This window comes from Podarcis pityusensis (assembly GCF_964106645.2).
Source record: "Podarcis pityusensis genome assembly, chromosome: 13".
NCBI lineage: Eukaryota > Metazoa > Chordata > Lepidosauria > Squamata > Lacertidae > Podarcis > Podarcis pityusensis.
Genome location: NC_138038.1, coordinates 51,969,131 through 51,988,216, shown reverse-complemented (window position 1 = coordinate 51,988,216; position 19,086 = coordinate 51,969,131). Strand labels below are relative to the sequence as shown.

At 50.4% G+C, this 19,086-nt stretch overlaps 1 protein-coding gene across 1 annotated transcript in view; it reads left to right on the top strand.

Annotated features, from left to right (window-relative positions):
- Positions 1-1,249: 1,249 nt before the first annotated feature.
- The window catches only part of ACAP1 (ArfGAP with coiled-coil, ankyrin repeat and PH domains 1), a 48,282-nt gene continuing 30,445 nt past the window's right edge, over positions 1,250-19,086 (top strand). The window contains exons 1-8 of the mRNA XM_080979718.1: positions 1,250-1,428; positions 8,927-8,984; positions 9,954-10,073; positions 14,271-14,324; positions 14,725-14,783; positions 16,185-16,368; positions 18,110-18,154; positions 18,985-19,080. Coding sequence (XP_080835844.1) covers positions 1,376-1,428; positions 8,927-8,984; positions 9,954-10,073; positions 14,271-14,324; positions 14,725-14,783; positions 16,185-16,368; positions 18,110-18,154; positions 18,985-19,080 — 669 coding nt within the window. The 5' untranslated portion in view covers positions 1,250-1,375. The remainder of the gene's footprint in view (positions 1,429-8,926; positions 8,985-9,953; positions 10,074-14,270; positions 14,325-14,724; positions 14,784-16,184; positions 16,369-18,109; positions 18,155-18,984; positions 19,081-19,086) is intronic.

Below are 19,086 nucleotides of genomic sequence, written 5' to 3'. Positions count from 1 at the left end.
TGGAGGAGACTCTCGAGACTCTTGCCAGCTTTTTAATGCCCAATGGTTGTTGACATCTCCCACATCTCTCTGCTGCCCCCTTGCCTCTTACCACCCCCAGGTAATCCCAGCAGCACACTCCCAGGGGGTGGTAGTGCCCCCTGTGGGAACAACTGGCTTACAGCTTCTCCATGGAGTAAGCAGTATATTTGTTGTTGTTCTTTAGTCGTTTAGTCGTGTCTGCCTCTTCGTGACCCCCTGGACCAGAGCACGCCAGGCACTCCTGTCTTCCACTGCCTCCCGCAGTTTGGTCAAACTCATGCTGGTAGCATTGAGAACACTGTCCCACCATCTCGTCCTCCGTCCTCCGTCGTCCCCTTCTCCTTGTGCCCTCCATCTTTCCCAACATCAGGGTCTTTTCCAGGGAGTCTTCTCTTCTCAAGATGTGGCCAAAGTCTTGGAGCCTCAGCTTCAGGATCTGTCCTTCCAGTGAGCACTCAGGACTGATTTCCTTAAGAATGGAGAGGTTGGATCTTCTTGCAGTCCATGGGACTCTCCAGAGTCTCCTCCAGCACCAGAATTCAAACTCATCCATTCTTCGGAGATCAGCCTTCTTTATGGTCCAGCTCTCACTTCCATACATCACTACTGGGAAAACCACAGCTTTCACTATACGGACCTTTGTTGGCAAGGTCTCTGCTTTTTAAGATGCTGTCTACTGTTTTTGTCTACTTTTTGTTTTTTTGCAAACCTTTCCAAGTTGTTTTTTTTAAACAATCAACAGGTATATAAAGTTTATGTAACATATAAATCCAGACAGGCTCCAGATCCGATTGCTCGCTTTGCATCGGACCAAACGGATATGCCGCTTTCTCCGCAGACGCTCCAAGCGGTTTACAAGTATCCAGCCGGCTCCTCCCTCCACTCCTCCTGCTCCTCCCGATTAAGGCCGGCTTGGCCCGGGAATCTTCCCACTTCCCAGCCAACCCGCCTCCTCCTCCTCCTCCTCCTCCTCCACCTCCCTGTGCGCTGGCGTCGTCCCACCGGGCGGAGCTGCCGGTGACTTGCTCCAGGCGGCGCTGCGCGCTCGGCTTCGCGGACCGGCCGCCCGTGCGTGGCTCCGGGTCGTCCCGCAGACCGAGGGGGGGCGCCCTGCTGCCCTCTCCCGGGCGCCGCGAGGATGGCTCCTCCGCCGGGCGCCGCCCGCAGCCGCGCACCCCGCCCCGGGGCGGAGCAGGAGCCGCTGCCGGCGGCGCCTCCTTGCTCCTCCGCGCGCCCCTGGCTGGTCTTGCCTCTGCGCGGCTGCTCGCAGGTCTGGTCCAGGTATCAGCGCCGCCGCCGCCGCCTCCACCTCCGGCCAGGGCTACCCGGAGCGTCCCGGAGAAACGGCGCCGCGATGACGGTCAAGCTGGACTTCGAGGAGTGCCTGAAAGACTCGCCGCGCTTCAGGTGGGTCCGCTTGGCGCGCCGCGCCGTGCGCCCTTGGCCATGCAGCTTTTACGCATCGCGCTCCGGCCGGTGCCAGGCGGAGGCAGGCGGGCTGTCCCGGCGCCACGCAGCTGCCCCGACGGCGCGCCACGCAGAGACGGCGCTCCCGCTCGCTCCCGCGCACGGCTCCGCTGCCTGCCTTCGCCCGCCTCCCTCCTCCACTGGTTGGAGACGAGCCGGCAGTTCCTTCGGCCTTGGAGGGAGGACGTCCCGGGCCTGCTTTCCTTTCAAACAAACTCAGAAGGAGAGTTTTCGCTTGGGGAGGGAAGGCTGGGCTGCCTTGTTGGAGAAGGGGAGGAAGTGTCGCCTAGTGGTGAGAGCAGAGGGGGCGGCTAAAGACCCAACTGGCGGGGTCCGGAAGAGGGAGAAGTGTTGGGGCTTCGGTGAGAAACCCTAAATGATGGGATAAATATTAAGGAATGGAAGGGAATCAGTCGCTCTTTCTCCTTTTCCGGAGGTGAGGGGGATTTCTCCAATCATATAGGGACCCTTAGGGTCATCTAGTCCAACCCCCTGCCGTGCAGGAATCTCATGATAAGGGGAGAGCTGCCATTTTTTGGGGGGATTGTTTTTGCCTCCCTTTTGGGGGCCCTTTCCTCCCCACTTCTCTCCTTTGCACCAGGCTACAAAAGGAGTCCAACAGTGCAGGAAGAGGCAGGAGAAGTGTGCGCGTAAAATACTACTAAATTGGGGGCAGGGGGGGCAGTGGACAGTGTGGAGATGATACTGTGAAGCAAAGCGGAGCTGCCGGTGGGGTTGCCAACTTTTCAACCAGCTCTCTGCTCCTGTGTCTTTATCAGCAGTTAGCGCTGCAGCAACCGGCCTGTTCCTTGCTGTTTGCCCACCTGCCCCTAATGGCGCAGGAGCAGGCTAGGCTTGTGGAGGGGGGGTGATTTTGGGGTGAGAAGTTGGCAACCCCGGTTGTCAGGGCTGCTGTGCTGAGGCTCAGGGCGCCTAAACTGTAATGGAGGAGCTAGCGCCACACTCAGCTCTTGAGAATCCGGCAGAGCAGGTGTAAGACTGCGGGCTATTTCTAGTGGTGTGGTTTTGGTAGTGCCCCCTTCTCCCCCCCCCCAAAAAAAACCCCACTAGCAGGAGTTTCCGGCCTGTACACATGGGAGCCCAGACCTAACGCTGGGGCGAAGAGGCAGGAAGTGATAACTGGGGCAAGGCTAGAAAGCGTTCCTGGGGTCGCTTGGGCCCCAAAAACCCCCTAAGCCGGCATGTTTCAGTGTGGGGCAGTCACTGTTGCCCCATATTCTGTGCCTGGGGTGTATTTGTGCGAAATTTGGGGCCGCTTTCTGCAGAGAAGCACATCCGTTGAGTGGATTTCTCTTTAACTTTTATATGTTGACATTATTATTTTATACTATTCTAATTGATTGTTGAGAATGTTACTTTTTGGATATAGGCTGCCTATTTTAAAGTTATGTTTTATGATCACATTTTTGTATTGCATTAGATTGTTATAAGATGTACATTTTTTTGTTTCTTCAACTTTGTAAACCGCCTTGAGTATTGGAAGATAGAAAGGCGGGATACAAATTAAAAATGATGACGTTGATCCGGCCCTGAAGCATTGCGGTTCAGGCTGGCCCCAAACACCCGTGTGGGGCAGTGATGTTTTGAGGGGTGAATCTGTTGGGGAACCCCCAACTCCCCAGGGTCTTCTCTGGTGGTACAAAAGAGGATGGCGTTGGCTGTATATTTTTCAGAGCTGAGGGACTCAAAAGCCTTTTGGCCAGGCCCCACCAGCAATATCATGTTGCTTTAAATCACCATGGTTTCCCTCACCCACCCAAGGAATCCTGGGAACTGTAGTTTGATAAGGGTCTCGTAGTTGTTTGGCACACCCTTACAGAACTACAACTCCCAGACTTCCCTGGAAAAGAGTGACTGGCTGTTAAACCGCTCTGCGAATTGTAGCTCTGTGAGTGGAGCTCACCTGACAATGCTCAGCTCCCTTAACCAAACTACAGCTCCCAGAATTCCTTGGGGGAAGCCATGATAGTTCAACCAGGGAATTCTGGGAACATTCGCTCTCTGAGAAGGAAATAGGAACCAGCTCCTGACTCTCAGCTCCCAGAATTCTTTGGGGGGAAGCCATGACTGTGTAAAGTGGTCTGATCCTGCTTTATATGACAACACTTCAAACCGCCATGGCTTCCCCCAGAGACTTCTGGGAGTTTAAGGCTGCTGAGAGTTGTTCGGAGAGCCCTTTATTTCTCCTCACGGAGCTACAATTCCCAGAACGGTTTAGCAGTCAGCCTCTCTTCTCAGGGAGCTGTGGGAATTGTAGCTCTTGGAGGGGAAATATGGGGTCTCCTGGCAACACCCTCGGCGCCCTTCACCAAACTACAGCTCCCAGAATTCCTTGGGGGAAGCCATGATAGTTCAACCAGGGAATTATGGGAACAGTCGCTCTCTGAGAGGGAAATAGGAGCCAGCTTCCGACTCTCAGCTCCCAGAATTCCTTGGGGGAAGCCATGATAGTTCAACCAGGGAATTCTGGGAACGTTCGCTCTCTGAGAAGGAAATAGGAACCAGCTCCTGACTCTCAGGGACTCTCTTCTCAGGGAGCTGTGGGAATTGTAGCTCTCGGAGGGGAAATATGGGGTCTCCTGGCAACACCCTCGGCGCCCTTCACCAAACTACAGCTCCCAGAATTCCTTGGGGGAAGCCATGCCAGTTTGACACATCAATCCCACCTCCCAGGGAACTCGGGGGGGGGGGGAATAGGGGTCTCCCAATGGCTCTCAGTGCCCTTAACTAAACTACAGTTCCCAGGACTCTTTGGGGGAAGCAACGCCTTCTCAGAGTGAAATGGCTTTGAGCGTGAACATGGCCCTGAGAGTCACAGACGGTGTCCTCATGGTTTCCATTCTCCAGCTGTGTGTGGCTGGGACATGAGAGATTGTTTCCAGGCGTCACTGATTTCCACTTGTAGGATGTTCTGCCACAATTTTCCTCTGGTGGGACGCCCAGTGGGTGGTTTTAAAAATGCTTCTCTTTCCCCAGCTGAGAAAGGCTGGGCCGTCTCTCTCTCTCTCCACAAAACACACACACACTTTTTTTTGGGTGTGTCGCAGCATCGTCAAACTTGTGCTTTGTGTTTGATGCCCGTCCGCCTTGCCTCGTTCCTCCCAGCTTCCTGTGGTTTTGCCACACTTCCCTCCTCGTCGGAGCCACTTCTGAGTTTCTTCCGCTCCGGTTTGAGCCATAGCCCAGGTGCATTGTGGGGGACGTGCGCGCAGTGGCCATCTTGAAACGGCCTGAGTTCGGTTTCCTGAGCGGGAACCCAGTTTGGAGGTACTTACAGAGCACCTCCAATCTAGGTAACTCAAGTAAAAGCCAGAAACCAGGCAAAATTTGGGAATCAGGCCTCCTGTTGGTCTCCCTGCAGAGGGCCTTCTCGGTGGTGGCACCCGCCCTGTGGAACTCCTTCCCACCAGATGTGAAAGAGAACAACAACTACCAGACTTTTAGAAGACATCTGAAGGCAGCCCTCTTTAGGGAAGCTTTTAATGTTTAATACATTACTGTATTTTAATATTTTGTTGGAAGCCACCCAGAGTGGCTGGGGAAGCCCAGCCAGATGGGTGGGGTATTAATAATAATAATAATAATAATAATAATAATAATAATAATAATATTCCGGCCTACCAGACCACATGCATGAGTGTGCTGCTTAGGGTGGGTGTCTTATTATGGGATGGGTGCTCCTCCTCTCCCATGCAGGCTTTTTGCAGCCTCCGTACCATCAAAATGCCCGTTCCAAGGAAGACTTGGCAATTTTTAAAAAAGCCATTATTTGTGATATCTCAGTGGCCCGTTTGCAATTCTAAGCCATTGCCTGGAAGAGTTTATTCCCGACTCTTTCCAGAGGTCCTTGTAACATAGAAATTGTAGTTGGACCCATGTACACTGAAGGTTTAAAGCAGCAGTCAGGTTTTTCTCCCCCCCCCAAAAAGAATCTTGGGAACTCTAGTTTGTTCTGGGTGCTGAGAGCAGTTGGGAGTCCTGCCTATTCCCCTTCACAGATCTACAGTTCTCTGGAAGGCAGCCCTGTTTAGGGAAGTTTTTAAAATGTGTGACATTTTAATGTGTTTTTAATCTTTGCTGGAAGCCGCCCAGAGCGGCTGGGGAAACCCAGCCAGATGGGCGGGGTACAAATAAATTATTATTATTACTACTATTATTATTATTATTATTATTATTATTATTATTATTATTATTGATTGTTGAACCACTCTAGGATTTGAATAATAGAATTATAGAGTTCGAAGGGACCTGTACGGTCATCTAGCCCAACCCCCTGCTATGCACGGGGGTCGTCTCTCATTTACTTATTACCTTCCCTTCCTTTCAAGGTCCCAGGGTGGGTCATGGCATTTGTTATATGGAAAAATTAGGGATTGCCCTCCACTCATTGCCGACCGTGGACTTAGGAGACACCGAACCCCTGGATAGAGAGTTGGGCTGCGAAAGCCAACCCCAAATTTTCCACATATCACGTGAAAACGCAGCATTAAAAACAGAACAATCGCAAGACTCAGACGGGTCCTGAAAACCAGGGCAACTCTTGGCACCCTTTGTTGTTGTTGTTTAGTCGTTTAGTCGTGTCCGACTCTTCGTGACCCCCTGGACCAGAGCACACCAGGCACTCCTGTCTTCCACTGCCTCCCACAGTTTGGTCAAACTCATGCTGGTCACTTCGAGAACACTGTCCAACCATCTTGTCCTCCGTCGTCCCCTTCTCCTTGTGCCCTCCATCTTTCCCAACATCAAGGTCTTTTCCAGGGAGTCTTCTCTTCTCATGAGGTGGCCAAAGTCTTGGAGCCTCAGCTTCAGGATCTGTCCTTCCCGTGAGCACTCAGGGCTGATTTCCTTCAGAATGGAGAGGTTTGATCTCCTTGCAGTCCATGGGACTCTCAAGAGTCTCCTCCAGCACCAGAATTCAAAAGCATCCATTCTTCGGCAATCAGCCTTCTTTATGGTCCAGCTCTCACTTCCATGCATCACTACTGGGAAAACCAGAGCTTTAACTATACGGACCTTTGTTGGCAAGGTGATGTCTGCTTTTTAAGGGTCTCGGCACCCTTAGCAAACTACAATTCCCAGGATTCCTTGGGCAGGAGGAGGGGGAAGCCATGGTGCAGACGGGGCCTTTTATATTGTGTGTTTTTGTTTTTTTTTAATGTTGCGGTTTTGTGTTGCAAGCTGACCTGAGACCTACGCGTATAGGGCGGCATTCAAATTTAATAAATAATAGTAGTCACTTGTCACTCTGAGAACGTCTCTTCGTGTGCGGCAAAACCAGTTCGCTGTGGATAGGAAAGGTTTCCAGGCAACTGGCAGGAAGTGGTCGCAACGCCGGCCGAGGCAGGAAGCTTGCGAAGCGACCGCAAGGCAGCTTTCAGGGTTGGCGGAGAAGAACAGAGGTGCTTCTAAAACGCTACTCGGCCCCTAAGCTCAGCTCCTGGGCTCCCCTTCCTCGCTCCTGCACAGATGGTCTTTTCTTGCAAGTTCCTGTCCTGCTACCTGGTATGCCCCACAGAGGACCTTAAGGTCCATAAATAGCAACACCCTAGAGGTCCCAGGTCACCCTAGAGGGACGCGGGTGGCGCTGTGGGTTAAACCACAGAGCCTAGGGCTTGCCGATCAGAAGGTCGGCGGTTCGAATCCCCGTGACAGGGTGAGCTCCCGTTGCTCAGTCCCTGCTCCTGGCCACTTAGCAGTTCAAAAGCACACCAGTGCAAGTAGATAAATAGGTACCGCTCTGGCAGGAAGGTAAACGGCGTTTCCGTGCACTGCTCTGGTTCGCCAGAAGCGGCTTAGTCATGCTGGCCACATGCTGTACGCCGGCTCCCTCGGCCAGTAAAGCGAGATGAGCGCCACAACCCCAGAGTCGGTCAGGACTGGACCTAACGGTCAGGGGTCCCTTTACCTTTACCTTTAGAAATCCCAGGCCGTAAGGAAGTCAGATTAGCCTCAACCAGAGCCAGGGCCTTTTCAACACTAGCTCCAGCCTGGTGGAACGCTCTGTCTCATGAGACCAGGGCCCTGCGGGATCTGATAAAATACATAATTTTAAAAAGCAGAGCCTGCTGGAAGGTGTGTAGAGGAGGGTGACCAAGATGATTGAGGGTCTGGAAACCGAGCCATATGAGGAGTGGTTGAAGGAGCTGGGTATGTTTAGCCTGAAAAAGAGGAGATATGAGAGCCATCTTCAAATATCTGCAGGCCTGCCCCATGGAAGAAGGAGCAAGCTTGTTTTTCGCCTGTTTTGGAGGGTAGAACCCAATCCAATGGATTCGAGTTTCAAGAAGGGCGATTCTGAGCTTTTTGATGGCAAGACCCGTTTGCCAGTGGAATGGGTAAAATGGGAGGCGATGTTCTGGTGGCTAAACAGTTGCCTCATAGAGAAGCTGGGAAGCAGGACCTGAGTGCGAGAGTCCTCTCTGCCTTCTGCAGTTTCCAGCAGCTGGTATAATCTTCATACGTACAAACGGGAAATAGAGACAGAGTGAATGGTTTCCCCCAGGCCAGGTACAAGACAGAAGTACTGTTTGGGGGATAGGAGACGGGCAGGTGTGGGGGACTCCCTGGTCCTGAATGGGGCAACTGTGCCCTGGAAGGACCAGGTGCGCAGCCTGGGAGTCATTCTGGACTCACCGCTGTCCATGGAGGAGCAGGTCAGTTCTGTGTCCGGGGCAGCTGTCTGCCAGCTCCATCTGGTACGCAGGATGAGACCCTTCCTGGCCGCAGACTGTCTCTCCAGAGTGGCGCATGCTCTGGTTATCTCCTGCTTGGACTACTGCAGTGTGCTCTACGTGGGGCTACCTTTGAAGGTGACCCGGAAACTACAACTAATCCGGAATGCGGCAGCCAGACTGGTGACTGGGAGCGGCCGCCGAGACCACATAACACCGGTCTTGAAAGACCTACATTGGCTCCCAGTACGTTCCCGAGCACAATTCAAAGTGTTGGTGCTGATCTTGAAAGCCCTAAATGGCCCAGTAAAGCTGAAGGAGCGTCTCCACCCCCATTGTCCAGCCCGGGCACTGAGGTCCAGCACCGAGGGCGTTCTGGCAGTTCCCTCATTGCGAGAAGTGAAGTTACAGGGAACCAGGCAGAGGGCCTTTTCGGTAGTGGCACCCACCCTGTGGAACACCCTCCCTACAGATGTCAAGGAAATAAGCAGCTATCTTATCTGAAGGCAGCCCTGTTTAGGGAAGTTTTTAATATCTAATCCTGTATTGTTTTTAACACTCGATTGGGAGCCGCCCAGAGTAGCTGGGGAAACTCAGCCAGATGGGTGGGGTATAAATATTATTATTATTATTATTATTATTAGGTCTGTGGCTGATGCAGACCTTGAACCCATGTTAAATCCCGGTTCTGCACCTGTGCTGATATTTCTCTCCTCCCTCTTATTTCCCTCGCCCCCCAACCTCAGGGCTGCCATTGAGACGGTGGAAACGGAGGTCTCTGCTTTGGAGTCTCAGCTGGAAAAGGTCAGGAAGCGGCGATCGGCTTGCAAGGGTCCTTAGCTGTGTGGTGGGAGACTTTGCAAAGGGCTCCTTTGCTTGTCGAGAGAAGGCCTTGCTCCTGGGGAAATGGCAAATTCTTCCCCACAAGCTGGAGCAGAAAAACTTGTTGACACGACTGTAAAAACCCAGGGTGGGGCAGGCCTTTGGGGTCACATGGGATGAAGCATCCTTAGACCTATCCGGGGCCCACACCGTGCAGGCCTTGCAAGGCAAAAAACAACTGTCGTTTGAAATACAGTCATACCTCGGGTTACAGACACTTCAGGTTGCGTTTTTTCGGATTATGGACCCGCCGAAACCCGGAAGTACCGGAATGGGCTACTTCCGGGTTTTGGCAGTCGCGCATGCGCAGAAGCGGTAAATTGCGCTTTTCGCGTGCGCAGAAGCACCGAATCGCAACCCGTTCATGCGCAGACGGGTTGCGAACGTGCCTCCTGCACGGATCACGTTCGCAACCCGAGCGTCCACTGTAGTAATGAAATGCAACAGAGGGGAGACCGCATAGGGGAAGAGAAATGGAAGTGGGAGCGATGAACAGGGAATACTCTGCATTTGTTATTTTCCCTGATTTTAAAAATACAATCATACCTCGGATCCTGAACGACTTGCGAGTCGAATTTTTGGCTCCCGTACGCCACAAACCCGGAAGTGAGTGTTCCGGTTTGCGAACGATCTTTGGAACCCGAATGTCCTCTGTGGGTTCCGATTGGCTGCAGGTGTTTCCTGCAGCCAATCGGAAGCTGCGCCTTGGTTTCTGAACGTTTTGGAAGTAAAAAAAAATTATTTGCAGTAAAAATGAGCTGGGAGGGAGGGAAAGCTGAGCTTTCCACATGGGAAGGGGTGTTGGTCTGCCTTCCCGTGCAGCGGGCTGCCCGTCTCTCGCGCCGCCTGACCTCCCTGTTCCTTGCCCCCTCTCTCCTGCCCACCCCCCAGCTCCTCAAACTCTGCACCACGATGCTGGATTCGGGAAGGCAATACTGCGCCCACAGCAAGAATTTCGTCTCCGGGGTCCAGGAGCTGTCTCAGAATTCCCCAGGGGACACCATGATGAGCGTAAGTTTGCTCGGCGGGCAAGAACGGGCAATTGTGCCTGGAGGAAAGGCGGAGGAGGAGGGAAGAGGAAAGGTGCGCGAGCCCAGATACCAGGATGGAGGGGTATCTCGTTCGAATGTGGGGTGGGGAAGGGGAAAGGTTGCTTTCTTGCCTGCGCTAGCCTGCCCGGCGTTTGCCGAGCCACCGGTCTTGAAAGACGGGTTTTGCCGAGGCCTGAGGGGGGTCATGAAAGGAGCTATGATTTTTGGGCACACCTTTTTTTTGGGGGGGAGCGTTGGCTTAGCAGTGAGGTGACCAGGTGCAGGTAAACATCGTTAATCACCTAATTGCGCCATTTTATTTGAGGTCTGGGAGTGGGGCAGGGCGACTGGGTGACCTGGAGCCGGTTTTCCACCCCTTAGAACCTGTTTTCACAGCCGGGGGCTTAGCTGTGCCTAGGCAGTGCCTCTGAGCATGCGCAGAGTGCCCTTTGCTGGCGAGTGCCTGGGGCCTAGGGGAGCCCCTTCTCTCAGGTTCCACCTGACGCGGCGTTTCTTATTTATTTGTTTTACTCTGTAAAATTTACACGCCGCTTGAAGGTTGTTGTTTTTATAAAAAAGCAACAACCGCCAAAGCGATTTATGTGAGAATGAAACGAGAACTATCAATAATAATAATATTAATAACACTACTACTAATTTATTTATATCCCACCCTACCCAGCCAAAGCTGGGCTCAGAGCGGCTAACAACAGTTTACATAAAATCACAAACAATTTATAATAATAAATTTATATAGATAGATAGATAGATAGATAGATAGATAGATATAGATATATGTGTGTGTGTATGTGTGTGTGTGTATATATATATAAAAAATAAAATAATATAAATAATATATGTTATTTATTATATATATATATATATATATATATATATATATAAAATAATATAATATAAATAATATATGTTATTTATTTTATATATATATATATATATAAATATAAATATAAATAAAATAATATAATATAAATAATATATGTTATTTATTATATACTGTATATGTGTGTGTGTGTGTGTGTATATATATGTATATATATGTATGTGTGTGTGTATATATATATATATATATATATATATAATAAAAAATTGTCCAGTAGCACCTCAGAGACCAACTTAAGTTTGTTCCGTGTACATGCACACTTCAGATATGAAAGCTTATACCAGAACAAACTTAGTTGGTCTCTGAGGCGCTACTGGACAATTTTTTTATTTTTATTTATTTTTATTTTAACTGCGTCAGAACCAGCACGGTTACCTACCTGAAATTAGAACCATCAGTAAAAGTCTTTCAAAACAATTTTTAAAAAAATGTCCGCATAAAAAATCGGCGCTGAAGTAAAAAGAGATGGAAACTGTTTTGTTGCCACCTACCGTATTTTTCGCTTTTTAGGACGCACCCGACCATAGGACGCACCTTGTTTCAGAGGGGGAGAATAAGAAAAAAAATATTCTGAATGAAACAGTGGATGTATGATTTTTTTGTGGAGCCCCTTCCATTTCTCCTGCCGCTTCGCTGAAGGGGCGCTGCGCAGAGAGGGGGAGAATTTTTTTTCTTGTCTCCCCCCCCCCAAACAGGTGCGTTCTCTGCGTTCAAGGTGCGCACCGACCCCTCTCGCTCTCCAGGCTTCAGTGAAGGCAACCCGAAGCCTCCGGAGCACGGCGGGCGTTCCTTTCGACCTTCGGGTTCCTTTCGACCGCTCTTTGGGGCTGGTGGGGGGAAGAGATGCTTTCCCCCACCGCCAGCCTCAAAGATCCCTGAAGCCTTCGGAGCGCAGCGCGAGTTCCCGCTGCGCTCCACAGGCTTTGGAGCCAGGAGAGTCTTCAGCAAAAGGAACCTGAAGCCTGCGGAACGCAGTGGGAACTCGCGCTGCGCTCCGAAGGCTTCAGGTGGCTATCCCTGAAGCCTGGAGAGCGAGAGGGGTCGGTGCGCACCAACCCTTCTCGCTCTCCAGGCTTCAGCGAAAGCAACGCGAAGCCAAGGAGCACGGAGGGAGCGCTCCCTGTGCGCTTCGGAGGCTTCGCCTTGCTATCGCTGAAGCCAAGGAGCCTGCATTCGCTCCACAGGACGCACACACATTTCCCCTTAATTTTTGGAGGGGAAAAGTGCGTCCTATAGAGCGAAAAATACGGTATGCAGCTAGCAGCAACTCTCTTAAGATTTCAAGTCTTTTTGCCAGCCCTACCCGGACGGGCTGTTGGGAATTGAACCCGAAACCTTCTGCGTTCCAGGCATGTGTCCTGCCACAGAGCAACAGCCTGAAAGAGGAACATAGGAAACAGGCTGTGTGCAACACCGTGCACTTAAAGCGCATGACTCCCCCACCCCCCCCGAGAGCAACCCGGGAACTGTAGTTCTCCCCTTCGCCAAACTATAACTCCCAGCACCCGCAGCAGACTACAGTTCCCGGGGTTCCTTTTTCGGAGGGGGAAAGTTGTAATAATAATAATAATAATAATAATAATAATAATAATAATAGATGATTTATACCCCGCCCATCTGGCTGAGTTTCCCCAGCCACTCTGGGTGGCTTCCAGTCAAGTGTTAAAAACAATACAGCATTAAATATTAAAAACTTCCCTAAACAGGGCTGCCTTCAGATGTCTTTAAAAGAGAAGATAGCTGCTTATTTCCTTCACATCTGAAGGGAGGGCGTTCCACAGGGCGGGCGCCACCACCGAGAAGGCCCTCTGCCTGTAACCTCACTTCTCACAATGAGGGAACCGCCAGAAGGTCCTCAAAGTTGGATCTCAGTGTCCGGGCTGAACAATGGGGGTGGAGACGCTCCTTCAGGTATACAGGACCGAGGCCGTTTCGGGCTTTAAAGGTCAGCACCAACACTTTGAATTGTGCTCGGAAACGTACTGGGAGCCAATGCAGACCGGTGTTATGTGGTCCCGGCGGCCGCTCCCAGTCACCAGTCTAGCTGCTGCATTCTGGATTAATTGCAGTTTCCAGGTCACCTTCAAAGGTAGCCCCACGTAGAGCGCATTGCTGTAGTCCAAGCGGGAGATAACCAGAGCATGCACCACTCTGGAGAGACAGTCTGCAGGCAGGGAGGGTCTCATCCTGCGTACCAGATGGAGCTGGTAGACAGCCACCCTGGACACAGAATTGATCTGTGCCTCCATGGACAGCTGTGAGTCCAAAATGACTCCCAGGCCGCGCACCTCGTCCTTCAGGGGCACAGTTACCCCATTCAGGACCAGGGAGTCCCCCACAATCGCCCGCCCCCTGTTCCCCCAAAACAGTACTTCTGTCTTGTCAGGATTCAACCTCAATCTGTTAGCCGCCATCCATCCTCCAGCTGCCTCCAGACACTCACACAGGACCTTCACTGCCTTCACTGGTTCTGATTTGAAAGAGAGGTAGAGCTGGGTATCATCCGCATATTGATGGACACCCAGTCCAAACCCCCTGATGATCTCTCCCAGCGGCTTCATATAGATGTTGAAAAGCATGGGGGAGAGGACAGAACCCTGAGGCACCCCACAAGTGAGAGCCCAGGGGTCTGAACACTCATCCCCCAACACCACTTGTGAGCGTTGAATGTCTGGCGTGGGCAGGAAGCTATACTGACGCGCACCGCCGCTGCATGTTTTTGCCGCATGTGTGTTGGGGGGTGTTTAGGTGACCGCACATCGCTTTCCCGCCACTTTGTCATGAGTAGCCGGACCGAAAGGGCTTTTGCATTAGATGTGGTGGTTTCAAGTCAAACAGCAGCGCCCACCACTTCCCTCTGAGCAAACCGAGGGCTGTTTGTGGCGGGCCAAACGGGAAATGCTTAAGGCTGGGGGTGCCGGGGGAGGGGGCGTTCAGGTCAGCCTCTAAATTTGGAGCCTGCTTGGATATTTCTGCAGCCCACAACGGGCTCTGAAAAAAAAATTACGGGGGAAACAATGAGATCTAGAAACTTGGTTTTTTTAAAAAATTGGGGCTAGCAGAGAAGGCGTTGCAGATTCCAGCCTGCAACGTGCCTTCCGTCTCTGCTCTGATCCCCAGATCGTAAGCAGGGGTACCGGGAGATCCCAAACTCTGTGCCCTCTGCCCAACGCCTCTCTTCCTTGCTTGATTTGCTCCCTTGTCGCAGGCGGGGTTGGGCTGGATGACCTTTGGAGGACCCTTCCTTCCAACCCTGCGGTTCCCCTTGTTTTCCAGGAGTGCCTTGAGAAGTTTTCCGAGAGCTTGAAGAAGATGATTGACGGCCACGAGGTGAGCGGCGTCACCCGTCTTTCCGTCGCCCTCCTCCCGCGCCTTCCTCTTTCCCAAAGGGTGCTCAGCCGCTCCGTCACCCTCCAAATGTGGGTGGGGAAAGGTTGAGAACCTAGGAAGGAGTCGAGACCATCGGTCCATCTAGCCCTATATTGCGTGCACTGGCTGGCAGCAGCTCTCGGTCAAGGGAGATTCCCAACCTAGCTGGCAATAGCAGGGCTTGGACCCGGGACTTTTCCGTGCGCAAAGGAAGCAGAGATCCGTAAGCTCTGGTCCTAACCCAGCAGAGGAAGCTGCCTTATACTGACCTGATAGCTCAATAGTCCCTACACGGACTGGCAGCAGCTCTACTTGGAGGTGAACTGCGGCCCTTTTATCTTCCTACTTTTCTTTGTTGTAGGAGCTTCTGGATACGACACAACAGTCCCTCAAACATCAGCTGCAGAGTCTGGTGAAAGAGTATGTATTGTGATTGGGGCGCCCGCTCCGAAGGGTCGGTTTTTTGCGGGGTGGGGGGTACCAGAAGGAAGGCAGCTACAGGTCGACGGGGGGGGGGCAGTTTTGCGTTTCAGAGGGGGAGGGTGTCAAACCTTTCTTGTATGTCTCGTGCTGTGTTTGGTCTTTGAGGGTGGATCCCACTTCTTGTGGCGGTGAGTCCCACAGATCACTTGTACACCTTGAGCCTGCAAGTTTCCCTTTTCGCAGCTGCTGTTGCTGCAAATACCCAGCTAACACTTTCTGGAGCCCTTCACTATGAAAGAGAAAATTGCAAGCCATAATAATAATAATAATAATAATAATAATAATAATAATAATTTATTTATACCCCAGCCACCCTGGGCGGCTTCCAACGAAATATTAAAATACTGTAATGCATCAAACATTAAAAGCTTCCCTAAAGAGGGCTGCCTTCAGATGTCTAATCAAAGTCTGGTAGTTGTTGTTCTCTTTGACATCTGGTGGGAGGGCGTTCCACAGGGCGGGCGCCACCACCGAGAAGGCCCTCTGCCTGATTCCCTGTAATGCAGGTAAAGCATGGGTAGGCAAACTAAGGCCCAGGGGCCGGATCTGGCCCAATCGCCTTCTCAATCCGGCCCACAGACGGTCCGGGAATCAGTTTGTTTTTCCATGAGTAGAATGTGTCCTTTTATTTAAAATGCATCTCTGGGTTATTTGTGGGGCATAGGAATTCGTTCATGTTTATTTATTTTTTTCAAAATACAGTCCGGCCCCCCACAAGGACTGAGGGACAGTGGACCGGCCCTCTGCTGAAAAAGTTTGCTGACCCCTGATGTAAAGCTTTAGATTTTGTGGGCAGTTGTGGTTTGGGCAGCTGCCAGCACCAAATTGTACTGGTGTTAACCACCCTGAGCCCGGCTCTGGCCGGAGAGGGCGGGGTATAAATAAAATTTATTATAAATTATTATTATTATTATTATTATTATTATTATTATTATTATTATTCCAGGAGTTCCTGAGAGCTGAAACCTTTCAGCTAATCGTCCCATAGATTTTAGTAAACATTTTTGGTAGATTGGCATGCATTTATTATGTACGGTGCGAAAGAGGAGTGTGGGCCTCTGCTACGTTGCTTATATTAATAGTAATAATAATAATAATAATATTTTATTTTATTTTATTATTATTTGTACCCCACCCATTTAACTGGGTTACCCCAGCCACTCTGGGTAGCTACAGAAGTTGAGGGGTATAACCGCCGATGTAATCCGACCTCATGGAATTATAGAGCTGGGAGAGGGGGGCCCTCCAAAGCTCATCCATCCCAACCCTCTCACGTCTCCAGAAGGGGCTGTTATGTCTCCTTGCCGTTTTGCGATATGACAGAAACGTGTGTTTCAGGGACATGAAGCAGTTCAAGGAGACCCGGAAGGAATTCGAACGCGGCAGCGAAAGCCTCGCAAGCGCCTTGCACCACAACGCCGAGGTGCCGCGGCGGCGCCACCATGAGGCTGAGGAGGCCGTGGTCGCCCTGAAAGCCGCCCGTACCACCTTCCGCGCCCGAGCCCTCGACTACGTGCTGCAGGTGGGCCGCCGGCGGGCAGCTCGGACTCCTGGGTCCTTTCCATAGCTGTCAACCGTCCCTTATTTGGCGGGACAGTCCCTTATCCCAGCGCCGTGTCCCGCTGCTGTCCCTTTTTGATGATGTCCCTTAAATTTCCCGGGTTTCAAAGGAAGCAGCTCCTCTCCCTCCCTCCCTGCCGGCCAGGGAGGAGGGAGGCTCCAACTGTGTTGCTTGGCTGCGTTGCTCACCCAATAAGGAGTCTAAGAACGACTGGGGGGTGGAGCTTGCATGCCTTGTGCCGATCAAATCGGCCGCGTTGCCTGGGGACTCGCCTTTGCTCAGCGCTTCCCAGCGGAGATGTGACGGTGGTTTTCCCTGCTGCATCCCCTTTGCCGGGTTGCTGCGCTGTGGGAACCACCGCTTGAGGCTTCGTTTGGCTGCTGGCTGGGCTTTCTGCCTTTGGCTCGGAGGGGCTCAGAAGTTGAACATACCTGTGCTCGGAAAATCCCTTATTTTGGCTGCTGATCCCTTATTTTCGAGGCTGCTGGTCCCTTATTTTCAAATCTGTAAGTTGACAGCTATGGTCCTTTCCTTGGCTCTGGGGGAGGGCGGCAGGACCCAGCGGATTCCCCCTCCTGTCTGATTTCGCCTGGGTCTTGGAGGGCCATTCTCAATGCAAGGAGGGCGTTCCCTTGGGGTCAACCTCGTTGGGGTGGTGTTTTGGGGGCGGGGCCAGGGCAAAGTGGGCGTGGCAAAGGGGCGTGGCTCTCCTTTTGGTTTTTATTTATTTATTATTTTATTGATACAGCAAGAAAAGAAGAAAGAGAAAACACAAATACCAAATTGCACACAGGAATAACCACAGACATTATATATATATTATATATATATTATATTATAATATTATATATTATATAATACTATATTATAATATTATATATTATAGACATTATATATATTATAAACACTAAAACAACAACAACAAGACGTTGACTTCCACCAGTCCCACAGCACCTCCTTTATCTCTCATTGTGTCTTCCTGTTTTCCTGTTTTCCTTATCATCTCTGTCCTAACATCTAGATATAAATCCTTCTTTCATATCCTTTCACTTCACAAGGTTATTCCAGACTCAGCCAGATTTCTGCCCTCAAACCTTGACTTTTGAGGTATTCATTTAGGCACTCCCATTCTTTTTTTACTTCACTTTTTGGTTTTTGTCTTGTTAACGTCTGTCAATTTGGCTAATTCTAAGTATTCTGAGAGCTTACATAGCCACTCTCCCCTAGTGGGTAACTGATTCCCTTTCCACTAGGATTCTTGCTGCAGACGTTGCGTATAAGAAAAATTTAGTTTTGTCTTTGGGAATATCGTCATTTAAAATTCCTAAAAGGAATGCCTCTGGCCTTTTACTATATGATATTCTTAATATTTTCTTTATTTCTTCGTGCGTGAGAAATTTATAAAAAGGATAAAATGAAAGTTGGGGGAGGGTCTCTGGGCGAACGCGTTGGGAGCAAAGTACGAAGGACCGAAGCGACGGAACGGGCTTCTCTGTCTTTTTTTTTTTACAAATAAAAATAAAAAATAAAATTTTATTTCACATAATTATTACAAAATACAAGCAAAATACATACATACATATTTTTTCAGATAAGCACACACATATAAAAAAAGAACAGAAAAGGGGAAAAGAAAAAGAAAAAATAAGAGGAAAAATTGCGAAAAGAAGAAAAATTGGAAGAATTCTTCTCTGTCTTTCAGATCAACGTGATCCAGTCGAAGAAGAAGTTTGAGATCCTGAAGTTTGTGAGTAGCCGACAGTTTGTGGTTCGGTGTTGGCCAGCCAGAAATTTTGGACTACAAATCCCATCAGCCCCAGCCAGCTATGGACCAGGGGGTTAAATCCTGGTTCTTTGGCTGTGTACCTGTACTGTGTGGCGCGCTGGAAGGTGTATTGGAAAAACTGGGTCGCCCACCCTCAATTCAGCCTCAGCCTGTTTTCAGGCTTAGGTCTGAAGCACATGTAGAAATGAGGTTACCTCTGAGCACACGCAGAGTTCCCCCTGCCCTGCGATAACCAACTATAGCCATCTCCCACTTGTCTAGGCTTTCCTAGTGAAAAAACACAGTGGCTTCTAGGCAACCCCAGACCCCCGAACCTTTTTCTTTTAAAATCATAGCTGCTAATAATAATAATAATAATAATAATAATAATAATAATTTATTATTTAAACCCCGCCCATCTGGCTGGGTTTCCCCAGCCACTCTGGGCGGCTTCCAACAAAACACTAATATACAATAACCTATTAAACATTAAAAGCTTCCCTAAACAGGGCTGCCTTCAGATGTCTTCTAAAAGTTTGGTACTTTGCCAACAGACCAGCTCCTACCCCGAACCGTTTTCTACGCCTGCTGATTATGCCAAAAACTATTTAGGAATCTGTGCCCGAGTTTGCTTTCCTCCTCTTCCCTCCCTATTCCCCTTTCCTTGCGTGTCGTGCTTTTCTTTGTTCAAGATTATAAGCCTGCCGTCGGGGCTGTCTCATTTTAACCGACCGTATAGTACGTCGCTCTTTTCAGCCAAAGAGCCGGGTGCGAACACTCGTAACTTCAGCAGCTGCTTCCTGTTTTTCCAGATGTTGACGTTCATGGAGGCTCAGTCGTTCTACCTGGATAAGGGGTTCCAGACGGCGAAGCGGCTCGAGCAGTATCGCAGGGACTTGGCGGCTCAGGTGAGC